A 23,245-nucleotide genomic window follows, 5' to 3' on the forward strand; every position below is an offset into this window, starting at 1 on the left:
CAAATTTTAATACCGCCTAGCTAATACTGTAATACCGCCCAAGCTTATGTCATACCTGCTGCAGGTAGCTCTTAGAGCGACTTCAGTTTAAAGAAAGGGAAATTATTTTCAGTAAAAGAGTATGAAAATACTCATAATGAAAATCCCAAGCAGTTACTGTCTCTGAAAAAGCTCTGCTGTAGTCATCACCACGCTTAGGATGTCCGATGTTGAGCCTTGCTCGACTTGAGGCAACATGATGATTTATTATCTAATTCAGACGGAGATGGAAGCTCTCTACTTCCCAAACCAGAAGAGTTTGTAATTTTAACTCTGTAAGGGTTACAGATGAACTCAGGGAGGTGATGAGGCAAGCTTTCTGTCTGGATGGCACTGGCCCCCTTCCCCTGGACCTTCTTAGAACCACCCCTGGATGAACAGAAACAGCAACGCTCTCTCACAAAGAGTATTTACCCATCTCCATCAACTAATGGAATAGCTGATGTTTTGTAGCAGTGCTCGTAAATGTTTCGGCTGGCTTTGTTTTTGCTTTACAGCTAAGAAACGAACAGCTCCAGTCAGAGTTTCCCAACATTTCTGCTGGAATAACTTTGCAATACAAAAGATGTAACTTAATTAAACTTTAAGCTAGACCAAGGAAGTCTTAGCTTTATTATATATATTTTTAAATGTTGACATGTAATTATTTGTTTAATTTTTGCACATACTATCAAGAAAACCACTCATGAAAATGTTTTGTTTGCAGGTGTTTGTCTCCATACTCCTGAAGTAATTATAAAAACAGTAAAAACAGCTTCTCCAATGGAAAAAACCCTGTGCTGTTCTTTAGTGTAGTTTATTTTTATGACATACAGCAAAATGCCAACATCTCTCTGAGATGTCCCTGTCCATAAAACTGCTGTGTCTGCTGTGATTTAGACATGCACTCTGCCTTGAGGCCTTGCTAAATGAATTCTCCCATAGTCATGATCTCATGACTACTGTGAAAATCCAGCTGTGTTGTAAGATATTAAAAACGAGCCGCGGTATCCTCAGGGCTGCAGATTTTGTAATCCATTGACAGGGGAAGCAGAATGCATTAACCCGGTAGTGTATTAATATATTCACATAATTAGTTTCAAGGTAGCACAGATTAGTTTCATTGTATACAATCAAACCGAAAGGTACTGTAATCCTTGTATATGTTGGTAAAATAGCACACGTGAGGCAAATTTAAAGAACAAGTTCACGGAGAACCCAGTTTTGCTTCTTATTTTTAAATTGTGATCGCCACTCTGAGTTACATTCTTCAATCACTTAACATTTTTAATCCCTTTCCTTACATTTTTTTATCTTTTTTTAATCTTTGTTGTATTTTAAATTTTTTGTTGTTGTGAAGCGCCTCGTGATTTTATCTTGAGAGGCGCTATGTAAAATATTGTTCTCTTTCTTTATTTCTGTCTTTCATTTTGTTTATTTCTTTAACGTGCAGACTGAATGTGAAAATGGTCTTCTACTCCTATTTCTTGCATTAGCTGCCGATAGAAAATAGACGAGGAATTGCGTGGATTAGAACAGCCAATGAGTTTAGCATGTCATATTATAGCATTCATGGATTCACCCATCTTGGCTCCAGATGGGGAAGGCTGTTGTTTTAACATCCAGGAGAGAGCTAGCCTGGCCTGCCAGACTCCTCCTCTGTTTACTTCTGCACAGAGAAAGGCTCTGGGAACTCCTATCCAAATAACCCCACCCCGTGAGAATTCCAACTGAGCCAATCAGCGCTGAGTATCGTACGTCACACACCACAACGCCGAGTTTGTCATAAATATGGTGATTGAAATGGAGTTCGCTGCGGCTCTTTCTTCTGTTCTAAATGATTCGAACACGTCTTTAAAACCACAACAAGTAGAAGCGCTAAAAGCCTCTAATGAAAGATGTTTGCGCTGTTGCCAGACTCCATTTTTACTACAGCTAAAAATCTTTAGTGTCGCGGACGCTCAATTTCTCATAAACAATTAAGACAGCGGCGGAGTTCGCTGCGACTCTTTCCTCTGTTCTAAATGACTCAGATGTCTTTAAAACCACAAGTAGAAGCGCTAAAAGCATTTCTTCTAAAAAAAAAAAAAAGATGTTTGCGGCCTTGCCAGACGCTATTTTTTTACTACAACTAGAAAACAACAATAGCGTCGTGCGTTACAGTCGGGATTTCCGTCTTTTTTCTGATTGGTCATTTTTGAGCTGCCTAGTCCCGCCTCTCAAGTGCCTCTCTGCCTGTGAGTTACCAGACTCTTTCTCTGTGCAGAATTAAACAAAGGACGAGTCTGGCAGGCCAGGCTAGGAGAGAGCAGGGGTGTTACTCAGTGTCAAGGCAATGTCTTGCGAGGCCAGGCTCCTTGCTTACAAGGACACTGTCCTTCCTTGGTCAAAGAAAACGGTTAAATGGAACAGACTTGCATCACGTGACCACGACTTCCACGGTGGTCAAGTGACGTCATGTGACATGGGAGATAACATTATATTTTATATGTATTAGTTTCAATATAAATATATAATGAGCCTTTTACTTTTACTTTAAATTGTGTATATGTTTATTAAATTAAAAATATAAGCGAGTTACTACCCATTAGTCACTGAAGCTGCAACTACTAAGCAACTAACCAAACATAGATAACTTCTTTGGATCTTAAAAAAAACATTTTAAATTAGTTCACTTACTTTTAAACTTCAAATTTGCCCCCGAAGTAGCTGCCGGCTTCTGATCTGCCATCCTTTAGAAAATACAGCGGTGTATTCTGGGTAATTTTTGATCAAGGCTAGGCTGCAGGACACCTCCCGTGTATCATTCCTCAGCTAGCTAAATGGCTAACAAATGGAGAGCACTTGCCTCGGTAGAACATGAACATTGAAACACGTCTTGGTGGTTCCTGATGACGTATCTTCTAGGCAACCGGGATGGAGCCAAGACATCAAGGCAAGGTTCCTTGGCATTGAGAAACACCCCAGAGTACATCTCAGCTAGTAGAAGCTCACCGTTAGCATTAGCAACTCCACAACATGGCAGAGCTCCTTCAGGCTTGTGTCATTTGTGGAGATAAAACATTAATGCTGCAAAACAAATGGAGTCAGCGGTAGAGTTGTGTTGCTGTTTGCCAATCAGAGGAGAGATGCCCAAATATCAGGTAGTAAGACTCGAAATCCTGCCATGTTCACCTCCTCTTTGGTCACTTCTAGTTCCTGAAACAGGAACACCAGAGCTTTTTTGCCCTTAAAAGTCGACGTACAAGGCATTAATTTATATTGGAGACCACTGCAGATGTGTTGAAAAAACTAGTAACTTGGTCTTTAAAGAAAACACACCTTTTCCAACAACGCTAGGCTAATTTTATATTTAAAGCCTCAGCAGCCCATGAAGGGAGGCATATCACCCACTGCTTGTTCTTATGCTATATTTCAGGATGTTGCGTGATCTGTTGTGAATGACTCTCAGCTTTTACTGCATCGTGTTTTTTCTCATTATCTGCAGAATGTACTGAATCATAGTAATTTAGCTGTGATTCAAATATACAATTGGATTTACACCAGAATTTAGTCAGTGGTTTATGTAGATCCAGTTAAGATATCCTGAGAGTTTTGTTAAAATCTATCTAGTGGATCATGAGACATTTTGCTTGCAAAAATATATGCAGACACAGGTAAAACCAATCCTGCACATACCTTCTCACTGGCAGGCTTTAAATATTCTTTAAAGGAATAATGATATCCTGAGACCCCAAAGGAGAGATTGGGTTGAAAATAATCATGGTATGTAATTTGCAGCCAGATATTGTAGATATTCTGACGATGGCATTTAGGTTACATGTCATTTGTACATGTGAGGCAGCATTTTCAACGTGTGTTGGCAGTGTGAACTACAGAGCTCAGACTAATTAAAACATTCCCAAAGGTAACATGATTGTTTTCCTGACATCCTGACAGGCTACTTTTCAAAAAACTCCCTATTAATCAAAACGTGTTCAAATGTTGCCTCAGGAAAAGAGCCTTGCTGCAAAAGAGGGAAACAAATTTAGAAGATACATCAAAATACGTGCTCAAAAATCAAAGCAACATTAAGAATGAGTTTTATCTCAACTTTGACACACCTGACAACTCTGAGGGCTTTTCTTCAGACGTAACACACCTCTTCAATGTTTCAGAGCTTTCTGAGTGTTTTTTTCAGTTGGAGTAGTGCTTCCTATTGTGTCTACATACACATGAATATCATATTAGTTAGGTAACAGAGAAAATACACATGAAACTTTTATACAATTCAGCAATAAGTTATGAGTATTGCTGGGGCACTTCCCACATACATAAAAGAAAGTAAAAATGAATTCACAGCCACAGCTGGAGTGTATTTTCTCTCAAAAGTGGACATTTTTAGCAAGTCTGCTTGCTGAAAGACTTCCTACAGCCTGCTCTAACTTCGGGCTGACGAAGTTTGCAGCCGCAAATGAAATGTTGCAGGTAAATAAAACCTTTCTGTGTTTTAAAAAGAACTAAAAGATGGAATTAGAATTTCAACAAAGCTTGAACACACCAAAGAAGCATCTCACTGTTCTGGTGGGTATGATGTTGTCCACACAGAAGTTTATATAGTCAGTGACACATCCAGTCATGGCATTGATGTCCTCTTCATATCCTTAGCAGAGAGTCATCGAATCTGTGGTCTCAAAACAACCCTGCAGGGCATCTTCAGCATCCTGTGACCATTTTCTCACAGTTCTTCTTGTCACAGGTTGCCTCTGAACAAGTGGTTTGTATTCTGAGCAGAGAAAAACAAGATTGTGATCTGATTGTCCCAGAGGAGGTCTTGTTTTGGACATGTATGCATTCTTTACATTTGCATAACACAAATCCAATGTCTTGTTTTCACTGGTGGAGCAGCTGACAAAATGTTGAAATGTGGGAAGTGTAGCAGAGAGCGAGGCATGGTCAAAATCACCAGATATAGCCACAAATGCATTGGGGTGCTGGGTTTGCAGCTTAGCCACCATGGAACTGATGGCATTGCGTGCATTTTCAGCAATGGCTGAAGGTGGAATATAAACGGTTGCCAAGACAACACTCCCATAGCTGTCTCCAGCAAAACATGAATTTGTTGCAGTTGTGATGACAAACTCCTCATGCTAGATTAGCATTTGTTGTTATGTCTTCAGAGCATTGCTCCCGAGCGGCTTGCTAATGAATACTGCTGAAATCGTAGCCCTCCCAGGCAACACACACACATTCTCACCTAGCATTTGTTGTGAGGACCGTCATTGCCTTCCATCCATTTTAGTGACGGTACTCCACCTAACCATACATCTAACCTTGACTAAAAACTAATTCACACTATACCTCTAAAACTAACCTGTAGAGCTCTGTAACATTGTACCAATGTGAGGACCAGCAAAATGTCCTCACTTTTCTACTAATGTCCTCACTTTGATTCATAGACAAGTAAACACACACACAGATCTGTGTTTTAATAAAATAGCTCTGCACAGAAACACACCAACTCCGTTGTGGCTTTGATGTTATTGAGTCTGTGTGAGAAATGAAAAGGAGGCCCCCTTCCTCTGACAGGACAGAGAAAGATTCTTCCTTGAGGGAAACGTTTAAAATCGGTTTATGATTATGATTTATGTCACCTGATGTCTGCGCAGGTGGATCTGCAAGGCGGCCTTCGTTACCGCTGCCAGGTGAAGGCCCTGGGGATTCCTCGGTGTGCCCGTACTGCGTTTACTACAACCAGCTCAGCAGCAATGAAAACGCTGAAGAAGATCAGCAACGTGGTCATAGCAACACATGCAACAGCCCGTGTCACAGCGATGGCCGCTGCAACAGCCCCTGTCACGTTGATTCACAGGGCTCGAAGGCAACGAAAGGACTCTGGGAATATTGTTGGGGGAGACTCCAAAAGAAACTGGAACTTATTGTTGGGAGCAGATACTTCAGCAGAGGAATCATGATCGCCATCCTTATTAATACGCTGTCGATGGGGATAGAATACCACGAGCAGGTAGGTTTTAGGTGTGTGTGCGTGTGTATGCGCTGACTTCAGTGTGATTGACGTGCTAATCACCAAGTGTGTGAGAGTCAACAAACGTACCCTCCAATTAACACTTTCAGCATTAAGCATATGGGATCATGAGATGTGTATGTGTGTTTGTGTAAGTGTGAGGCTGTGCGTGGGTGTGTGCAGGCATGTTTCAGGAGGGGGGGGGGGGGGGGGGGAACTCATAAGACCTCAAGTGTTAATTAAAACGTGACCCTGGGACAGGAGAGAGATTGAGCCCTGTGGAAGTGAAGCTGAGTTGGAGGCGCAGGCAGGAGTGAAGGCAGAAATGAGGTGGAGGAGGACAGATCTGACACTGTGATTGGCTGAAAGGCAGCAGCAGATTGTGGCGAAACGGAGGGATGATTTTATTTGGCTCATCCACTAAACAGTGTGACATACCTGATAGCAAGAACATTGTGAATGACTAATATTTAAGGATAACAGCTGCCATATTTTATCCTATTTCTGTGTCAACTGACTCCATAAAGACTGTAAAAGCCTGATTTTAAAGAGCTCAATTAAAAAAAGAAGCTTATTCCACAAATTTGAATTTAATTTTGTGGGAGTTTATTATTTCATTCAACACCTCAAAAACTTTTTAATCCCTTAAGATTAGCTGAGTCAGGCTGATGTCACTGAGCATTCTGTATGTGCATGTTTACACTGCTTTGGTTTGATGAGCTGAGAGAAGTAATCCACCCTGTCTCCGTTCACAGAAGTAATGAACAAATGTCACCTCTGGTTGTGACAAATGATTTCCTTACTGATGGTGGTGGTCGGAGGGACCGGTGGCCAGTGCTCGGCAGCCTCGCCTCTCTCAGTGCTCCCCAGGGCAGCTGTGGCTACATCGTAGCTCATCACCACCAGTGTGTGAATGTGTGTGTGAATGGGTGAATGACTGATTGTGTTGTAAAGCGCCTTGGGGGGGTGGGTTCCAGGACTCTAGAAGGTGCCATATCAAATACAGCCCATCTACCATTTATGTTTGAAATCTCCTTTCCAGCAGCTATGTGACACAGCTAAAACAAATAAACTGTGGATGTCATTTAACGGTGTTGGTGGACCCAAGATGCAGCACCCAGGATGACACGAGGCAGGGATGATGATTAAGTAAAAATCCTTTATTTTAGGGTGAGCCAAAAACCAAGTATATCCAAGCTGGAAGCCAAAAATCCAAAATCCAAAAACCAGATAAATATCTGGGGATCAAAAACTCTGGAATAAACACAGAGGGTCGAAACTGACAGAACTACAAACAACAATGGACCGACACAAGACAGAGACAAGACAGGGCTTAAATTGACTGGGAGGGGCAATCAGGAAAACAGGCAGCAGGTGTGCGGAGTGAACTGATGGAGGGAAGGCAGGTGATGATAATAATCTAAATGGGGAAACAGAACAGAGAAGGGCAGATAAACCTAAAATACAAAATTTAAACCTAGAAACTGAGGGAAGGACTCTCACACACACACACACACACACACACAAATGCACTAATATAAACAGGACAAGCACACACTCACACACACACACACACACACACACACACACACACACACACACACACACACACACACACACACACACACACACACACACTGACACCTATAAACAGAACTGGGAAATGACCAAGCACACACACAGAGCAGGGGACTGAGAGGCTGGGGGCTACAAGGACACAGAAAATGGAGACCTGGAGGGGCTGGGGAGAAATGAGATGACACGGGACCTGGGAGGAATAATTGTACCTGTTACCACGTAAGACACAAGACTGAGACGAAGACAAGGACACATGAGGGCGCTATGAGACACCAAAGGGAATCTAGCGAGGGATGGAGGACACCAGGAGGCACAAAAAGGAGGGGGCAGACGCAGACCATGACAGTGGAATATTCATATTTTAACAGCACTTTTAAAGGAATTGTTATGTGATTTTGAAGTGTTTCTGTCTGAAAGTTATAAATAACCAATATCTTACTCACATAAACTTCTTGAGTGGACTGACAAGCTAATGGCTAGTCTGACTCAACCAACAAAGATGCCTTAAAGGTCTTATTGACTGAGAAACGATGCAATGCTTGTTATTTTTTAAATACGGTCACTCTGATTTGCATATGCATGCTGTACCCAGAAATTTTCTTCAATCTCCTTCGTCTGCTTTACCCACCAAAAATAAATAGACAGAGAAACAATGAAGTCAGGAAAAGCCTGTCTCTTCTATGTCACACAGTAAATTAGCCTTCATGGACTCACCCATCTTGGCCTGTGATGGGTAAGGCTGTGCTGATTTCAATGCTGTGAGGAAACAGCAATGTGCCTCTTGCCAGTAGAAGCTAATCATTAGCATTAGCACCTCCACAACATGGCGGAACTCCTTGAGGCTTGAGCTTTTTATGGAGATAAAACATCAGTGTTGCAAAGCCAACAAAGTCACTGGACGAGCAGCACTGCTGTTGGCCATTCAGAGGCCATATGTCAGAATATCATGAATAATAATGTGTAAGAGTCCAAATCCTGCCGTTTTCTGCCCCCACACCTCTGTCTAACATCTATTTCCTGAAACAGAAGCACCAGAGTGAATGAGAGCTTTAAATCTCTTACATTTCACAATAAAGGACCTTTATCATGTTATTTTACGCTTTCCAGAGCAACAATAGACACAATATATGATACAATATTATCGTTGGCACAATTGAAATGTAATTTTTACAAATATAAGTTAGTTCTGAGACCCATTGCTTCAACCTGAAAAAAGATGGTTGCTGTTGTTACCTGCATGAGTTGTGTTTGCTTCCTTATCTGCATTTTATGTTTCATTTCAAATCTCTCAGCATCTGGGGTCCACCACTGGCACACTCTGACATTGGTTTGCTGTCGATTTTTGCATTTCACGGTTATTTTGACAGAAATATTGAGGGTTTCCTACCAGACGTGACCCCTGGATGCAGCAGCAGGTGCATTTTGCTGCTGATGCTGGTATTTACTCCAGTAATGTGAAAATGATGGTGGTGTAAAGATACAAGAAATAACATTTGCATTAATCGTTGTAAAATTTTAGAGATCGGAGCTACTTTTAGACGACAGCTGTATTGGCTGTTCTCTGCTGTGTTAAGCCATGGCTTTTCAATTCTGAAGGGCATAAACTCCATTTCTCTGAAAAGATGCAATTCATGAATCTTTATAAACCAGTAAGAAACCAATAATTTTTAACTGTTATGGCTGAAATTGGCCTATGCAAACTGTAATGAATGTCAACAAATACCAAAATGATGATTAAAACATTAATAATCCCAAAAAATTAAAAATCCAAAAAATGTACCATTAGAAATGTGTGAATTATCAAATAACTCATCATGTTAGACTGATGTCCACACATTTACAGTAAAAATGATAGAACATTAAGTTTCAGAGTATCTTATGTGATACTTAAATGTTTAAAACCCTGCAGATATGTATGAGTATATTTGGATCTTTTTCGGGTTCCACCTGTGTGTAAGTTAAGGGTTTCTAGCGGAGCTCGTCACCCTTTCAGGGGAGTCGGGCCCCCTTAGCTCCCTCATAATTTGAATCCTGCGTATTCCTATGTTTTGATGCAAATGATTCAAGACAGCAATCCAGTTCCATATCATAACTCTACCACTGCTGTGCTTTAACAGTTGTTTAAGGTTTTTCTCCATAAAAATGCAATTGATCCGCATTGTTTAATTCTGCTTGTAATGAGATAAACAAGATATGCTGATCAGACATATCATTCCTCTTTTAATAGCTGCACTTTGACTCCCAAAACTGCTCTCAAATAGTTTTTACGCATTAAATGATCTTCTGAAAATGCATAGGCAGGCAGTTGGCTTTGCAGAGCTTTGAAACATGGATAACTTACTTTTCCCTCTGTGGAAAGAGCTTATTTAAATATTACTGGCAGATTGTTGCCACACACAGACTGCACAACGTTTACTGCGCAGTTAATCCCCTGGGAGGTCTTTATAGTTTGACTTGATGGCACATCATGCTTCAGCTGCAAAGAGAACATCAGACGATCAAATTCTCACTTGTTTAGATACCTAAATCCAGCAACATCAGAGATGTGATTCATTCTTATTTACTGATGCCTAACAAAATGGGTTAAACCGTTTCAAAGCTAACCTTTTTATCAATTGTCTTAAGTTGTCTTCACAAATTTCTACTTATTTTATAAAAATGCTTCAAGGCTTCAGCAATGATTAAGTTTTACAATTAAAGGGGATATGTTATGCAAAACTCACCCTTTGCATCCTTTTGTCCTGCCATGTGGGTCTCTTCTGCCTCTATAAACAGGGACACAAATAAGCAATAAAAAAACATCCATCTATATTTTGATGGTGAATGATTTCAGGAATTATGAGCCTAAAACAATCTGTTTCACAAAGTACTCCTTTGTGATGTCACAAATGGGGACATTTGATTAGAACCCGCTCTCATGCAAGAGAGAGCTGCTGCTGGAGGAGCAGCAGCTCTACTCTGAGATTGCGCCGCACCGCTAAAGATAGGACTGGATTCTATTTCGGCCGCGACCTGCTTTTGGGACACGTCAATTTCCACACGTAGAGCTAGACAGGAAATCACAAACGATTTCAGCGTAAAACCTCAGTTTTATTTATTTTTCATAATAAAAGACTATTGCAGCGATGCAATTTCATATCTATGTGGATTACATCAAAACATGTGACCTAACTACTTATTTACTCCTAACATCGTTCAAGAAGTGCAACAATGTGTTTGAATTGATTTAATCCTGGCAGTGGAGAGGAACAACATATATGACAGCAAACGTGATTTCCTTCTTTTTGTTTTAATGGCGGATGGCAAACAAACCGTGACCTTTGAACTCTTGAGGGATTTTGTGATCTTGCAAGTCAAGTGAGGAGCATGGCAGAGGTCTCGGGGGATTTTGTGAGAAGCCATTCCACAACGCTGATGCTTCCAGTGTGAAGTAGGGGTTAGTAACTGTTCAATAAAATTCCAGGAGAAAAGCATTTAGCAATCCCTTACCTGTTAGAAAGTGATCACTGCAAACTCTACCATTGTCTCTTACAGCACCTCCCGTATTTATACTCGAAGATTACTGATCCACTTCTTCCATTTTCTTTCAGTACGTTTATTACTTAAAGCCTGATTTATACTTTTCCGTCTGCGTCGGTGCGGAAACACGCAACATCATTATTCGTCAGTGCAAGGGCTCTTAGACGGGCTCACAGAGGGTGACGAAGACATGCCCAAAATTTTTCAGGTTGTGTCAGAATTGCAACCAAAAACTCAAGGATTGCAAAGGAGAAAGCCAGGAAGTCCAACTGCTAATCTGGTAGTGAGAAAAAAAACTCTGAGCAATGAGAATGAAACAAAGGAAAATGAAAACAAAAATACATAGAGTCAAACATAAAAAATACAAAGATTTTTATTACTCATTTTAATAAGTTGATTCAGAAAGTAAGTTTAACTTTTGAAACAATTGTTTTTTTGCAATATATTTTTTTTCTCACATTCTTAATTTTTGTTCGATCTTCTAAGGGTTTTTCTTGAAACTATTGGCACAAATCTAATCCCATAAACATCACACATCAGTTGTACTCAAAAAAGGTATCTGGGTGACCACACTGCATCAGATTTTATAGAACGCATGAATACATCAACATGTCTGACAACCAGCTGTGCTGATTCACTTTTAAATCACTTCAACTGCAAAACTCTTGATGTTCTTGACACCATTGCACGTCAAACGTATCTCCAGCAAACAAAAAGCTCCATGGAGGTTCACTAAATCAGTTACAGATCAGAAAAGAAAGTGCAGGAAAGCTGAGCGTCAATTCAGAAAAAAGTAACCTACCAGATCACTATGAAACCTTCAAAATGCAGCTGCGCACTTACAACTCTTAATTAAATAAGGCAAGACAAGCCTTTTTCTCCAAAGTCATTAGTAATAATATAAAAAATTTCCATGTAATGTTTGCTACTATTGCGAGGGTAACCTCCCAAAGAGTTAAACCCTGATTTCATTTCCCAAACTACACTGAATAAAAGTGTAAATGCAACACTTGTTTTTGCTCCCATTTTTCATGAGCTGAACTCAATCTGACACTTTTTCTACATGCACAAAACGGCCATAAATTGTTCTGAAATATTTATACGTGTGTTAGTGAGCACTTTTCCTTTACCAACATAAATCATACCACCTCACAGATGTGGCATATAAAGGGGCTGTTTAGACAGCATGAATAATGTACAGGTGTGCCTTAAACTGCCCACAATAAAAGGCCACCCTAACATGTGCACTGTTTAGATTTATGGGGGGTGGGGGTCAGTATCTGGTGTGGCCCCTATTTGCCTCATTCAGAGCAACACATCTCCATTGCATAAAGTTAATCAGGTTGTTGATTGTGGCCAGTGGAATGTTGGTCCCCTCCTCTTCAACAGCTGTGCAAAGTTGCTGAATATTGGCAGGAACTAGAACACGCTGTCGTATTCGCCGATTCAGAGCATCCCAAAAATGCTCAATGGTTGACGTGTCTGCTGAGTATGCTGGCCATGCAAGAACTAGGATGTTTTCAGCTTCCAGGAATTGTATACAGATCCTTGCAAAATGGGGCCGTGCGTTATCATGCTGAAACATGAGGTGATGATCGTGGATGAATGGCACAATAATCTCATCCCAGTACCTCTGTGCATTTAAAATGCCATCAAAATGCACCTGTGTCCATAACATACGCCTGCCCATACCAGTACCCCACCGCCACCATTGGCCACTCATTCCACAACACCTACATCAGCAAACTGCTCACCCACTTTACGCCACATATGCAGTCTGCCATCTTCCCTAAACAGTGAAAGCCAGGACTCACCTGTGAACAGAATGCCTCGCCAATGTGCCAAACGCCATCGAATGTGAGTGTTTGTCCACTCAAGTTGGTTACGACGATGGGCTGCAGACAGGTCCAGACTCTGATGAGGATGACGAGCAGTTTCTGACAGTTTGTGCAGAAATTCTCTGGTTATGTAAACCGATTGTTGCTGCAGCTGTCCAGGTGGCTGGTCTCAGGTGATCTCGGAGGTGAACATGCTGGTTGTGAAGGTCCTGGGTTGGTGTGGTCACACGTGGTCTGAGGTTGTGAGGCTGGTTGGATGTACTGCCAAATTCTCTGAAACACCTTTGGAGACAGCTTATGGTAGAGAAATGAACATTTTTTTCACGGGCTACCAGACATTGGTAGACATTCCTCAGTCAGCATGCCAATTGCACGCTCCCTCAAAGGTTGCAACATCTGTGGCATTGTGCTGTTTGATCAAACTGCACATGTCAGCGTGACCTTTTCTTGTGGGCAGCATAAGGCACACCTGTACATTATTCATGCTGTCTAATCAGCCTATTGATATGCCACAAGTTAGAAATCTTGCTCCAGCTTGCTTTTCTAAAGTGACAGAGGCCTAAAATGGTTCATTCTGAAAGGTACTGAAAATGTCAAAAATGTCATGTTTCGGTGTTGGTAGGACTCAAAATGCAGATACCCAGGATGACACGAGGCAGGAGTTAAATATAAAGAAAAATCCTTTTATTTGTAGGATAAAACAAAAATAAGTCCAAGAGGCAGGAAGCCAAAAGCCAAAAACTCCAGATAATGATCTGGATATCAAAAAACACTAAAGACTCAAGAATACCAAAAACACTAGAAATTACAAAAGCTAGACGAGACTGACAGAATAACATCACAATGGACTGACAAGACAGGGCTTAAATACACAGGGAGGATGAGAGGGAGATGAGCTGCAGGTGTGTGGGGTGTGGGAAGAGGACCAGGTGAAGGCAATGACTAATCAGGGGAGAAACTAACTTGACCTAAGAATAAAACCTAATACAAAAGAGCAGGAAACATAACTACAATTCAAAGGGAGGGGGGAGAAAAATAATAAACACTGATGGGAAAAAACATACTAAATCATGAAAGGCTGTAACTAAAGGAAATGACTTGAGAACCCTAGAGGGCTGGAGATCTAGGGGCAAATGGGGAAAACCAGAAGACACATGAGGAAGGCGCAGAAATGAAGACACATGAGGAAGACGCAGACATGACACATGAGGGTGCTAGGACACAAAAGGAACACCTAGAGAGGATGGAGAAACACCAGGAGGCACATGAAGGAAGGGGCAGACGCAGACCATGACAAAAAAATTGCTGAAATTGCTTCATGTGAGAGGGATTCAGTGCCAAGAACTTCACAAACATGTTTTCATTGTAACTTAAGACAAAAAGGTATAATGTGTCCGTCGTTACATAATAGTTACATAATAGTTAATATTTTAATTGTCTCTGAAATGACAAAATTGCCCTATGCGTTCTGTTTTAGTACATGTGCAGTCTGAGTACATTTTATTTGGTTAAATTGGTGACTTCTTTCCTCTCTAATCTGTTCCTTTTGCGTTGTCTCAGTGCAGCTCATATTTGGAGAGTTTCTGCTGAAAGTAATACAATAAATACCAATAAAAATGCATTACACCACCACATTTCATCCACTTTTGAAATACAGTGATGAAATTCTGTTGTATATTAGCCCACATGGGCTCTGAAATCTTAATTAGAACTTCATGTTCAGACTGCTTCCTTGCCTCCTAACTGTCCATTTGTGTTTATTTGCTCATTTGTCTCACAGCCTGTCTCCCTCTGTTCATCAACCCTTCTTTTTTCTCTCCTCAAACATTGACCCTCTCCAGCCGGATGAGCTGACAGACATTTTGGAAATCAGTAACATGGTCTTCACCAGTCTCTTCAGCCTCGAAATGCTCCTCAAGCTCCTGGCTCTTGGGCTTTTTGGCTACATCAAGAACCCTTACAATGGCTTTGACAGCATCATTGTCATAATCAGGTGGGCGAAAACGTTTGTCCTTATGTTTAGCACTGAAATGGTAATGGTGTGATTAAATCCCCATCTTGTTATTGGAGAATCCCTTTGAACCCCGCAGTGCAACTCTGCAGCTGCTGTCACTGTGACACTGATTGAAGTTGCTTGGCCAAATGGTTGCACTCAGAGTCCAGGGGGCCTCAGTGTTCACTCTTTTATGTAGTACCGCAAGCTGAATTATGCATCCGTGTTTGAAGCTTGTTTACCATGTTCACTCACACTGCTCTTGCTTTAATTGTTGGCTGGTGGACTGGAAACAGAGATGGCTCATTCTGTGTTTTCAGTTGCCACATATCAGATGAAAAGTTATTAATCCAGCTTCTTTCCTCAAAGTGAGATTGATGTCCTGTTTGGTGAACAGTTTTGAAGGAAACTTTCAGCTGAGGATTTTTGTGTGACCTGGGTGTGTTTCAGTGTTTGGGAGATCGTAGGTGAGGCTGAGGGAGGCCTGTCGGTGCTGAGAACCTTCCGTCTGCTGAGGGTTCTGAAGCTGGTTCGGTTCCTTCCTGCTTTAAGGAGGCAGCTGGTGGTGCTGATGAAGACCATGGACAATGTGGCAACGTTCTGCATGCTGCTGATGCTCTTCATATTTATTTTCAGGTATACAGATTTTTTGTGTGCATTCAGCTCAAAATAACTGATGCACATTAACCCTTAAAGCCAGTATCCTACTAGGCTGAGACTACCGCCGTTTCTCACTTTCCATGCTTTACTCATGTTTTATGTCATTGGAGTTTTTAACACGTTCCTAAAACCTATTCATACTCGTCACACGGATATGGAACTGATCTTGAGTTTTATCTGTTTAGTTTTCACGAGCCAGAAAGTGTGAGAAATGGGAGACAGCTGTGGGAGGTGTTGACCCACCCCACCACGCAAGTGATATTTGAGCGCTTGTATGTTGATAAAAACTAATCAACAGAAACGAAATTCTTACTTTTACACGCAAACAGTTACTCGTTACTCATAGTGCTCAAGTAACATTTTCTCAAAGGACTTTTTATTACTCTTAGGTTATTAGTTACGCCACTACTTTCACACACCACCCACCTCTGTTCAAAAGCCTTTTTCATCCACGTTTGGATGCTGATTGACCAAAACGTTCAGCTGGGCTCCCTTTACACAACTGACTGCTGGACAAAGCCACATCTGAGAGCATTGCTATTATCAGCTCATCACTTTAGGATGTAGGACCGGTCCCTTGGCAAAACATACGAGACAAATAAGTGTGCTACCCTTGATCTGCTCCACACTGTGAAAATCCACTCTTCTATATACTGCCACCAGGGGCAGATTTAGGATTGAAGAAGATCCGGGGCTTAGCACACGCACGCGCGCGCACACACACACACACACACACACACACACACACACACACACACTAGTCAACATCATATATATTTGTCTTGTACCACATAATTTTTAATCTGAAGCTACATATTAAGCATATTCAGGGCAGAGTATTGTTCCTGTTAGTGTTTAGTGTGAGATGATAGTAAATATTCCCTTTCTTTCTCCATCAACATTACCTGATAAGCTAACTTTAGGCAAACCAGCAGCAACACAAATATTTTCAAATAAGACTCACAAACCTGAGTCAACACCAGTCTCATCAAAGCTGGGGTTCTGTCGTTGTACTTTTGGTCTAAAAAACGTCCTTATGTCCATCTTCACTCATGCGTTTCAGGCAGAGAGTGTAGAAGAAGCCGGCTGCTGAAGGGCTTCTTCTTCAGTGGTGGAGGCTCAGGCAGGCTGTATACAAACTACTGCCAGCTGCTTCCTCTCTGTTGGACTTTGGTACTGCATGTTACTTCCACGTTTGAGATCCGGGGCTTTTCATAAAACATCCGGGCTTGGGCCCAAGTAGCCGGGCCTAAAGCCGCCCCTGGCTGCCACGTTTTGCTTCATCTGTCTTTAGCTTGACCTGTTCCCTTTCCAGCAAAAATGTCCCCTTCGATATCCGATGTGGGTATCTAGAGTCCGATTTGCACAGCTCTCAACAGCGGTGCTTAATTCCTTCCCGTTTGACAAAACTACAACTTTGTGACAAGAAGAGTAAGTCAGACCCTTAGGCACTCATGCAAAATGCTTGCTTGTCTAGGGCTACCTCTGTAATTTAATTTCAATGTCACATCACAACCTTTTTGTAGCTATTGTAAAGTAAGCTATTTCATAGAAAATAAAACATTTGGGAGTCAATTGTGACAAAAAGATTGAAACAGTTGAAAATCTTCAGTTCTGTGTGCTTTCAACTGCAAATTTGTGTTGTCTTACAATTTTGCATCTATAACAGTGCAGCCTGGTGAGATAACTTCTTTAAAATACACAGCAGTGTATTTCACATGAAATAAACTTACTCAGATAAGCATCGTTGCTGTAGGAGTAATGCATAATTTAGAGATTAAAATACATTTTTGGGGTGTTATCTTAGTGTGTGTGTGTGTGTGTGTGTGTGTGTGTGTGTGTGTGTGTGTGTGTGTGTGTGTGTGTGTGTGTGTGTGTGTGTGTGTGTGTACTTTGCAGCATTCTGGGGATGCATCTGTTTGGCTGTAAGTTTGGTTTGCGACAAGACAGCGGAGATACCTTACCCGACAGAAAAAACTTTGATTCTCTGCTGTGGGCAACTGTCACTGTCTTTCAGGTGAGTAAAACAAACACATGCATACAGCACAGACATGCTCCTATTTGATTGAAATAATTTGTCACACAGATAAACTGTGGAAATGGAAAGTTGTTAGATTATCCTTTTTTTATTTACAAATTGTTTGTTTATTACATTCTAAATGGACAGAAAATGTGTTGAACAAGCAATGATTCATTTTATTTAAGGAGAATGGAGTTGTATGTTGAGAAAACCAATTGGAGACCTGAGAGATATGTTTGTGTCAATTCCACGTCATTCAAAGTGTCCAAAATCTCAGCAGCCTTTTTCTCTTTCAAGTGGAATAAGAGAAATTCCTCAATCAGATCTCCTTCAATCAGCTGCTTCACTGAAACTGTATCACTCCGGTCAGGTCAGGGCCGGCTCAAGCCTTTGTGGGGCCCTAAGCTGGTTTTCCTTTGGGGACCCCATACCAACAAGTTAACACCATTATTCCTGTGTTATCGTGTCTTTTGATTTTAACCTTACAGGAGTGGCAAATCAACTAAATTTTCTAATTAATTAGCATTTTAAAATGTGTAGTGCAGGGGTGCACACACATTTTGAGCTTGCCAGCTACTTCTAAAATGACCAAGTCAAAATGATCTACCCTACTACAAAACATTTTTACATAGCCACTCATTTGACCTTTCTGAAGAGAACAGAGCACTAAAAATGGAATATTACTTGCTGTCTAGCTTGTTAGTTTTGCTGCTGTTGTGTGCCGTTTTGCCCATGCGCAGTGATCTATGACCGGAAGAAAAAGATATTATGTTTGACATCTCATGTAATGTTGTTCCTCTCCACTGCCAGGTTAAATCAATGAAAAACTCACCACTGCTCATCTCAAACCATGCTTGGAGTAAATAACTCGTGAGGTCACACGTATAGACGTAATCTATATATATAACACCGGGGACACACCGACCGCGGAAGCGCCACGAAAATGGGACCGCCTTCATTCGGCGCCCTTGTTAAGCTATTCTATAGACCACATGGGCCGCCTCGCGCCGGCGCTCCAGCCCGTACCGTGCAGCGATCGTTTCGGCGTCTGCTCTATTTATTTCGCGAGCCGCGGGTGAATCGCATCAATTCTGGCAGGAAGTCAAACCTAGACATAAGAGGCAGGCCGGTAACGTTAACAAAATAAAGCATTTCAAAATAAAATTCTGCAATAGTCAAATGTGTTCGTTATCAGACACTGCAGAAAAACCACACGAACACACACACGTCGAACTTGTGTGCGTGTGTGAGCACGTGAAGGGGGTGTGGTTTTGGGTGTCTTTTTTCCGGAGCAAACAGGACAGAGAGGCAGAAAGTCTGAGGCAAGCATTTAAGATGGATGACTTTAAATTAATTATGGAAGTTGAGAAACACAAGAAGCTGTACGACCCCCGAAAAACATGGTTATTTACGTACCCATTTCAGAAGAAACTGCTAGGATACAGCTGCAGAATTGGAGCGGGTTCCAAGAGATTCAACTGGTAGAAACAACTCATACCATAGGTTCACACACACACACACACACACACACACACACACACACACACACACACACACACACACACACACACACACACACACACACACACTCAAACGTAGAGGAAAAGAAAAGGCAGAGAGGAAATGGAGGACACCAAGTGGTTAAAAGAAAAACTACAGCTGAGCCGAGGGGTGGCTCGACTGGAGCGCGTCTGATCTGAACTGAGGAGCGGCAAGCAGCGGCCGAATTTCGTGAGCGATTCGCTTCTCGGCGCTTCCGCGGCCGGTGTGTCCCCGGCGTAAGAAGTCGGATCTTTGAAATAGACTTTTATTTTGAAGTGCTGAAAGTGTGTGTGTGATTTCCTATCTAGCCCTATGTCATTTAGGGACATTGACGTGGATAGCGGTAAAAATAGACCCAATCCTGTTTGACGGCGCGGCCGGTTTAGATCACTTTTATAGACAATATTGGATTCTTTTTGAAGCGGTGATGTAAACACTGACTGGCTGCCATATATATTAAATAAGTTACAGGATGGCTGATATGCTGACATAATTTTTCATGAGATCTACCCACGCTACCTTTGCGATCGACTGGTAGATCGCGATCGGCGCAATGAGCACCCCAGGTGTAGTGTCATTTAAAGATCAAGTTCATTATTTTTTCACGACGGTGGTCTCTATTGTAAATGAAATCCTTTTCTGAGGAGAAACAGCTCTGGTGGTTCTGTTTCAGGAGGTAAAAGTTAGCCAGAGGATTTGGAAAGAAAACGGCTGGTTTTAGAATCGTATTTCCTGATATTCAGACATCTCGCTTCTGGTTGGCTAACAGCAAGGTGACTCTACCACTGACTCTTCTTTGCAACATTGATGTTTTATCTCCACAAGTAACACAAGCTTGAAGGAGTTCTGCCTTGTTGTGGAGTTGCTAATGCTAAGGGTTAGTTTTTTCAGTCGAGACATGCTGGGTGAGTCCATTAATGCTAATTTTCTGTGAGATGTAGATCTGACTGGGTGTTGTAATTTAAGTGTTTCCCTGTCTGTTTTCTATTCAATTCAATTCAATTCAGGTTTATTTATATAACGCCAAATCACGACAAGAGTCGTCTCAAGGCACTTCACTTAATAAACATTCCAATTCAGGTCAGTTCATTAAGCCAGTCAGAAATAATGTTTCCTATATAAGGAACCCAGCTAATTGCATCAAGTCACTGACACACATTTCTATCAGATGTTAATGCAGAAATTTTAAATGACTTCAGTCCAGTTTATTATCAAGTGCCAGTTCACAACAAGAATTGCCTCAAGGTCCTAAAGTAAACATTCCGATCGAAGCTTATCAGTGCACTGAATAAGAGAACCTTGCAAGTTGCATCAAGTCACTGACTTGTTGTGTGAAAGGCTTTACAGCAATCCCCTTATTAAGCAAGCATGGAGCGACAGTGAGGAGGAAAATGCCCCTTTAACAATAAAACCTGGCTCAGAATGAGCAGTCATACTGTTCAGGGGGGTGGGGGTATTTTACTATTTTCATGGTCAGAGCGACCGATCCTTTTTAAAAACAAATCCACAGGTAAATAACGGTTTCTCAGTGAACTTGGCCTTTAAGGCAAGGCAGCTTTATTTATATAGCACATTTGAAACACAGGGCAATTCAATGTGCTTAACAATTAGCATGAAATGGCACGACAACAAAAAGGAGAACACAAATTAAACACATACGCAGATAAAATGATAATTTAGAGTTAAAAGGAAAATACAGAATTAAGATGAGCGGTGACATCACAGATTAGAGGGGAGAAAATGCAGCATAAGAAACAATTCATCCAAAGGCTGATGAGTACATGAGGGTTTTAAGTTTTGATTTAAACTACACTAGAATTGGGGCAGATCTTAGGTCTGGGGGAGCTGATTCCATATGTGAGCAGCAGAGTAGCTAAAAGCATGGTTGGTTCTGACACAAGGTTCTGTCATGGTGACCAGTTTTGATGTGTGATCCCCAATAGAGACAACATAGCCCCGGTCGTCCAGATATGATTGGGACCAGGCAAGGACTGTTCCGGATTTAAGTGGTTTTAAAAAAAATTAACATCAGTAGACAAACACAGAATTTACAGTAAGCTAGTTGAGTTTACTTTCTTTTATTCTTAACATTTGGAACAGATGTGTATGTGCAAAACACACCACCCCTTATGCAAATTATTATTATTTCTATATTAATCATTTTTCCATGTGGGAAATCATTTATTTTGTATTATTTAAAGTTATTTATTTAAAGTTATTAAAACATATATTTTATTCTCATGCTACCTTGGTGCTCTTGGTGGCCCCCTGTTGGTGGGGGGCCTTCAGGAGACACTTAACTCGTGTCTGGGTCAGGTGCACAACCAACAAGTCATTGATCACTCTGAACAAAATTCAGAGCTCCTTCGTAGACACAGGGGAGTTTTCCTGAATGACCTCTGCTGATGCAGCACTCCATCATTCGAGGCTTTATTGTAGCAAGGCTAAACAGAAACCTCTCTTCACTGGAAGGTCGATGACAACCGGAGGTGAAAAAGCACCTGAGTGACTCTCAGATAATGGAAGCAAAAACCTCTGATCTGATGAAAGGATGAACTATGTGACCACAGTGACGGGAGACATGAACAAAACCAGAAAATGACCAGCACTTCATATGTACGTCTCCTGGAGTAAAACATGGACAGTTTTCTTTTCTTCTAATAGGAGAATTCAGGGTTGAAGGACAGATGGGTTAAAAAAAACACTGAACATTCCTCAGTGAAAAATAGTTCCTAAAAAACTCTGGAGCTGACTCAGAGATGAAGGCTTGCATTTTGACATGATAAAAAAAATTAAAGTATGCCGCCAAAAAAACACAAACGTGATGTCCATAAAGCTCCTGCTCCTTTAGCACAACCCTTTCAGCCCCGTTCCTTCTCACATCAGCGGCATCTGTGAACTGACTGAGGCAAGTTGGTGTCGATCCATCACTGTGTCATGGTCTGTGTCTGCGTCTCCCTCATGTGCCTCCATGTGTGCTCCATTTCCCCCTAAGAATCCCCCTTATGTGTCTCTTTGTGTTCCTCATGTGTCCCCTGGTCTTCAGCCCTCCAGATACCTCTCCCAGGTCCTGTGTTCCTTTAGTCTTCCCCAGTCACCCCTCTGCAGTTTTTATAGTTTCAGCTTTTCATTTCATTAGTCTCTTTAATGTTTTTTTCCCACCGGTGTTTGTAGTTTTCCTTCCCCTTAGAATATTAGTTATCTGGTTGCTTTTCTTGTCTTTAGGTTTTACTCTTAGGTCATGTTAGTTTCTTCCCTGATTAGCTAATTGCTTTCACCTGGTTCTCTCTCCGCACACCTGCAGCCCATCTGCCTCCCGTCATGCCCCAGTGTATATAAGCCCTGCCTTTGTCTCAGTGTCTTGTCGGTCCATTGTTTTGTGTCAGCATTGTTTTGTGCTCTATGTGAGCTTTTGTGCCTCATCTCTTGGTTTGTGCTCTATGTGAGCTTTCGTTGTCCTGGAGTTCAGGACTTTGGTTTTTGGCTTCCTGCCCTTTATGGATTTTTTGGTTCCTCATCCTAAATAAAAGAATTTTACTTTTAAACCGCTCCTGCCTCGTGTTATCTGGGGTTTTCTGCATCTTGGGTCCTAACCTCCTCCTAACCTGCAACATGACACACTGTCATGCCTCTGGGCCAAAGATAGTGGTAGTCACAGAGTGAGTAGGTGTGAAGTGGGAGGGGTGGAGCCTGCAGCACTTTGTTCTAACCATGGTGTTGCCATCACTCACTAGTTTCATAATGCTGGCTTTGTGTAAATACAGTGTTGCAGCATGTGGCTTGATCGGTTTATTCTTGTGCAAAGAACCAGAAATGACAAGAGTCAGCCAGAGATTGGATCTGCACCTGGTAGAACCCATCACATGTTCATCCCAGCAGAGCTGAAATGGGAAAATGACAGACATTCCAGTTCTGTTCCTCTGACTCAGTGTTCCTAACAAGACTGTAATTCTCTGAGATTGAACAAGCTTCAAAGTACATTTCTGTTGCTGTAATGTGTAATGGGTCGTTTCTAGAGGTTTAACAGTATGCCTATAATTCAGATTCGGTACAACAAAAAAGGATTTCTTTTG

At 41.5% G+C, this 23,245-nt stretch overlaps 1 protein-coding gene across 1 annotated transcript in view; it reads left to right on the plus strand.

The window, feature by feature from the left end:
• LOC107388593 (voltage-dependent T-type calcium channel subunit alpha-1H) overlaps window positions 1–23,245 on the plus strand; it is a 126,363-nt gene that overhangs the window by 36,007 nt on the left and 67,111 nt on the right. The window contains exons 10-13 of the mRNA XM_070550132.1: window positions 5,667–6,022; window positions 14,799–14,950; window positions 15,401–15,586; window positions 17,510–17,627. Coding sequence (XP_070406233.1) covers window positions 5,667–6,022; window positions 14,799–14,950; window positions 15,401–15,586; window positions 17,510–17,627 — 812 coding nt within the window. The remainder of the gene's footprint in view (window positions 1–5,666; window positions 6,023–14,798; window positions 14,951–15,400; window positions 15,587–17,509; window positions 17,628–23,245) is intronic.

The sequence above is a fragment of the Nothobranchius furzeri genome, chromosome 4 (genome assembly GCF_043380555.1).
Source record: "Nothobranchius furzeri strain GRZ-AD chromosome 4, NfurGRZ-RIMD1, whole genome shotgun sequence".
Lineage (NCBI taxonomy): Eukaryota > Metazoa > Chordata > Actinopteri > Cyprinodontiformes > Nothobranchiidae > Nothobranchius > Nothobranchius furzeri.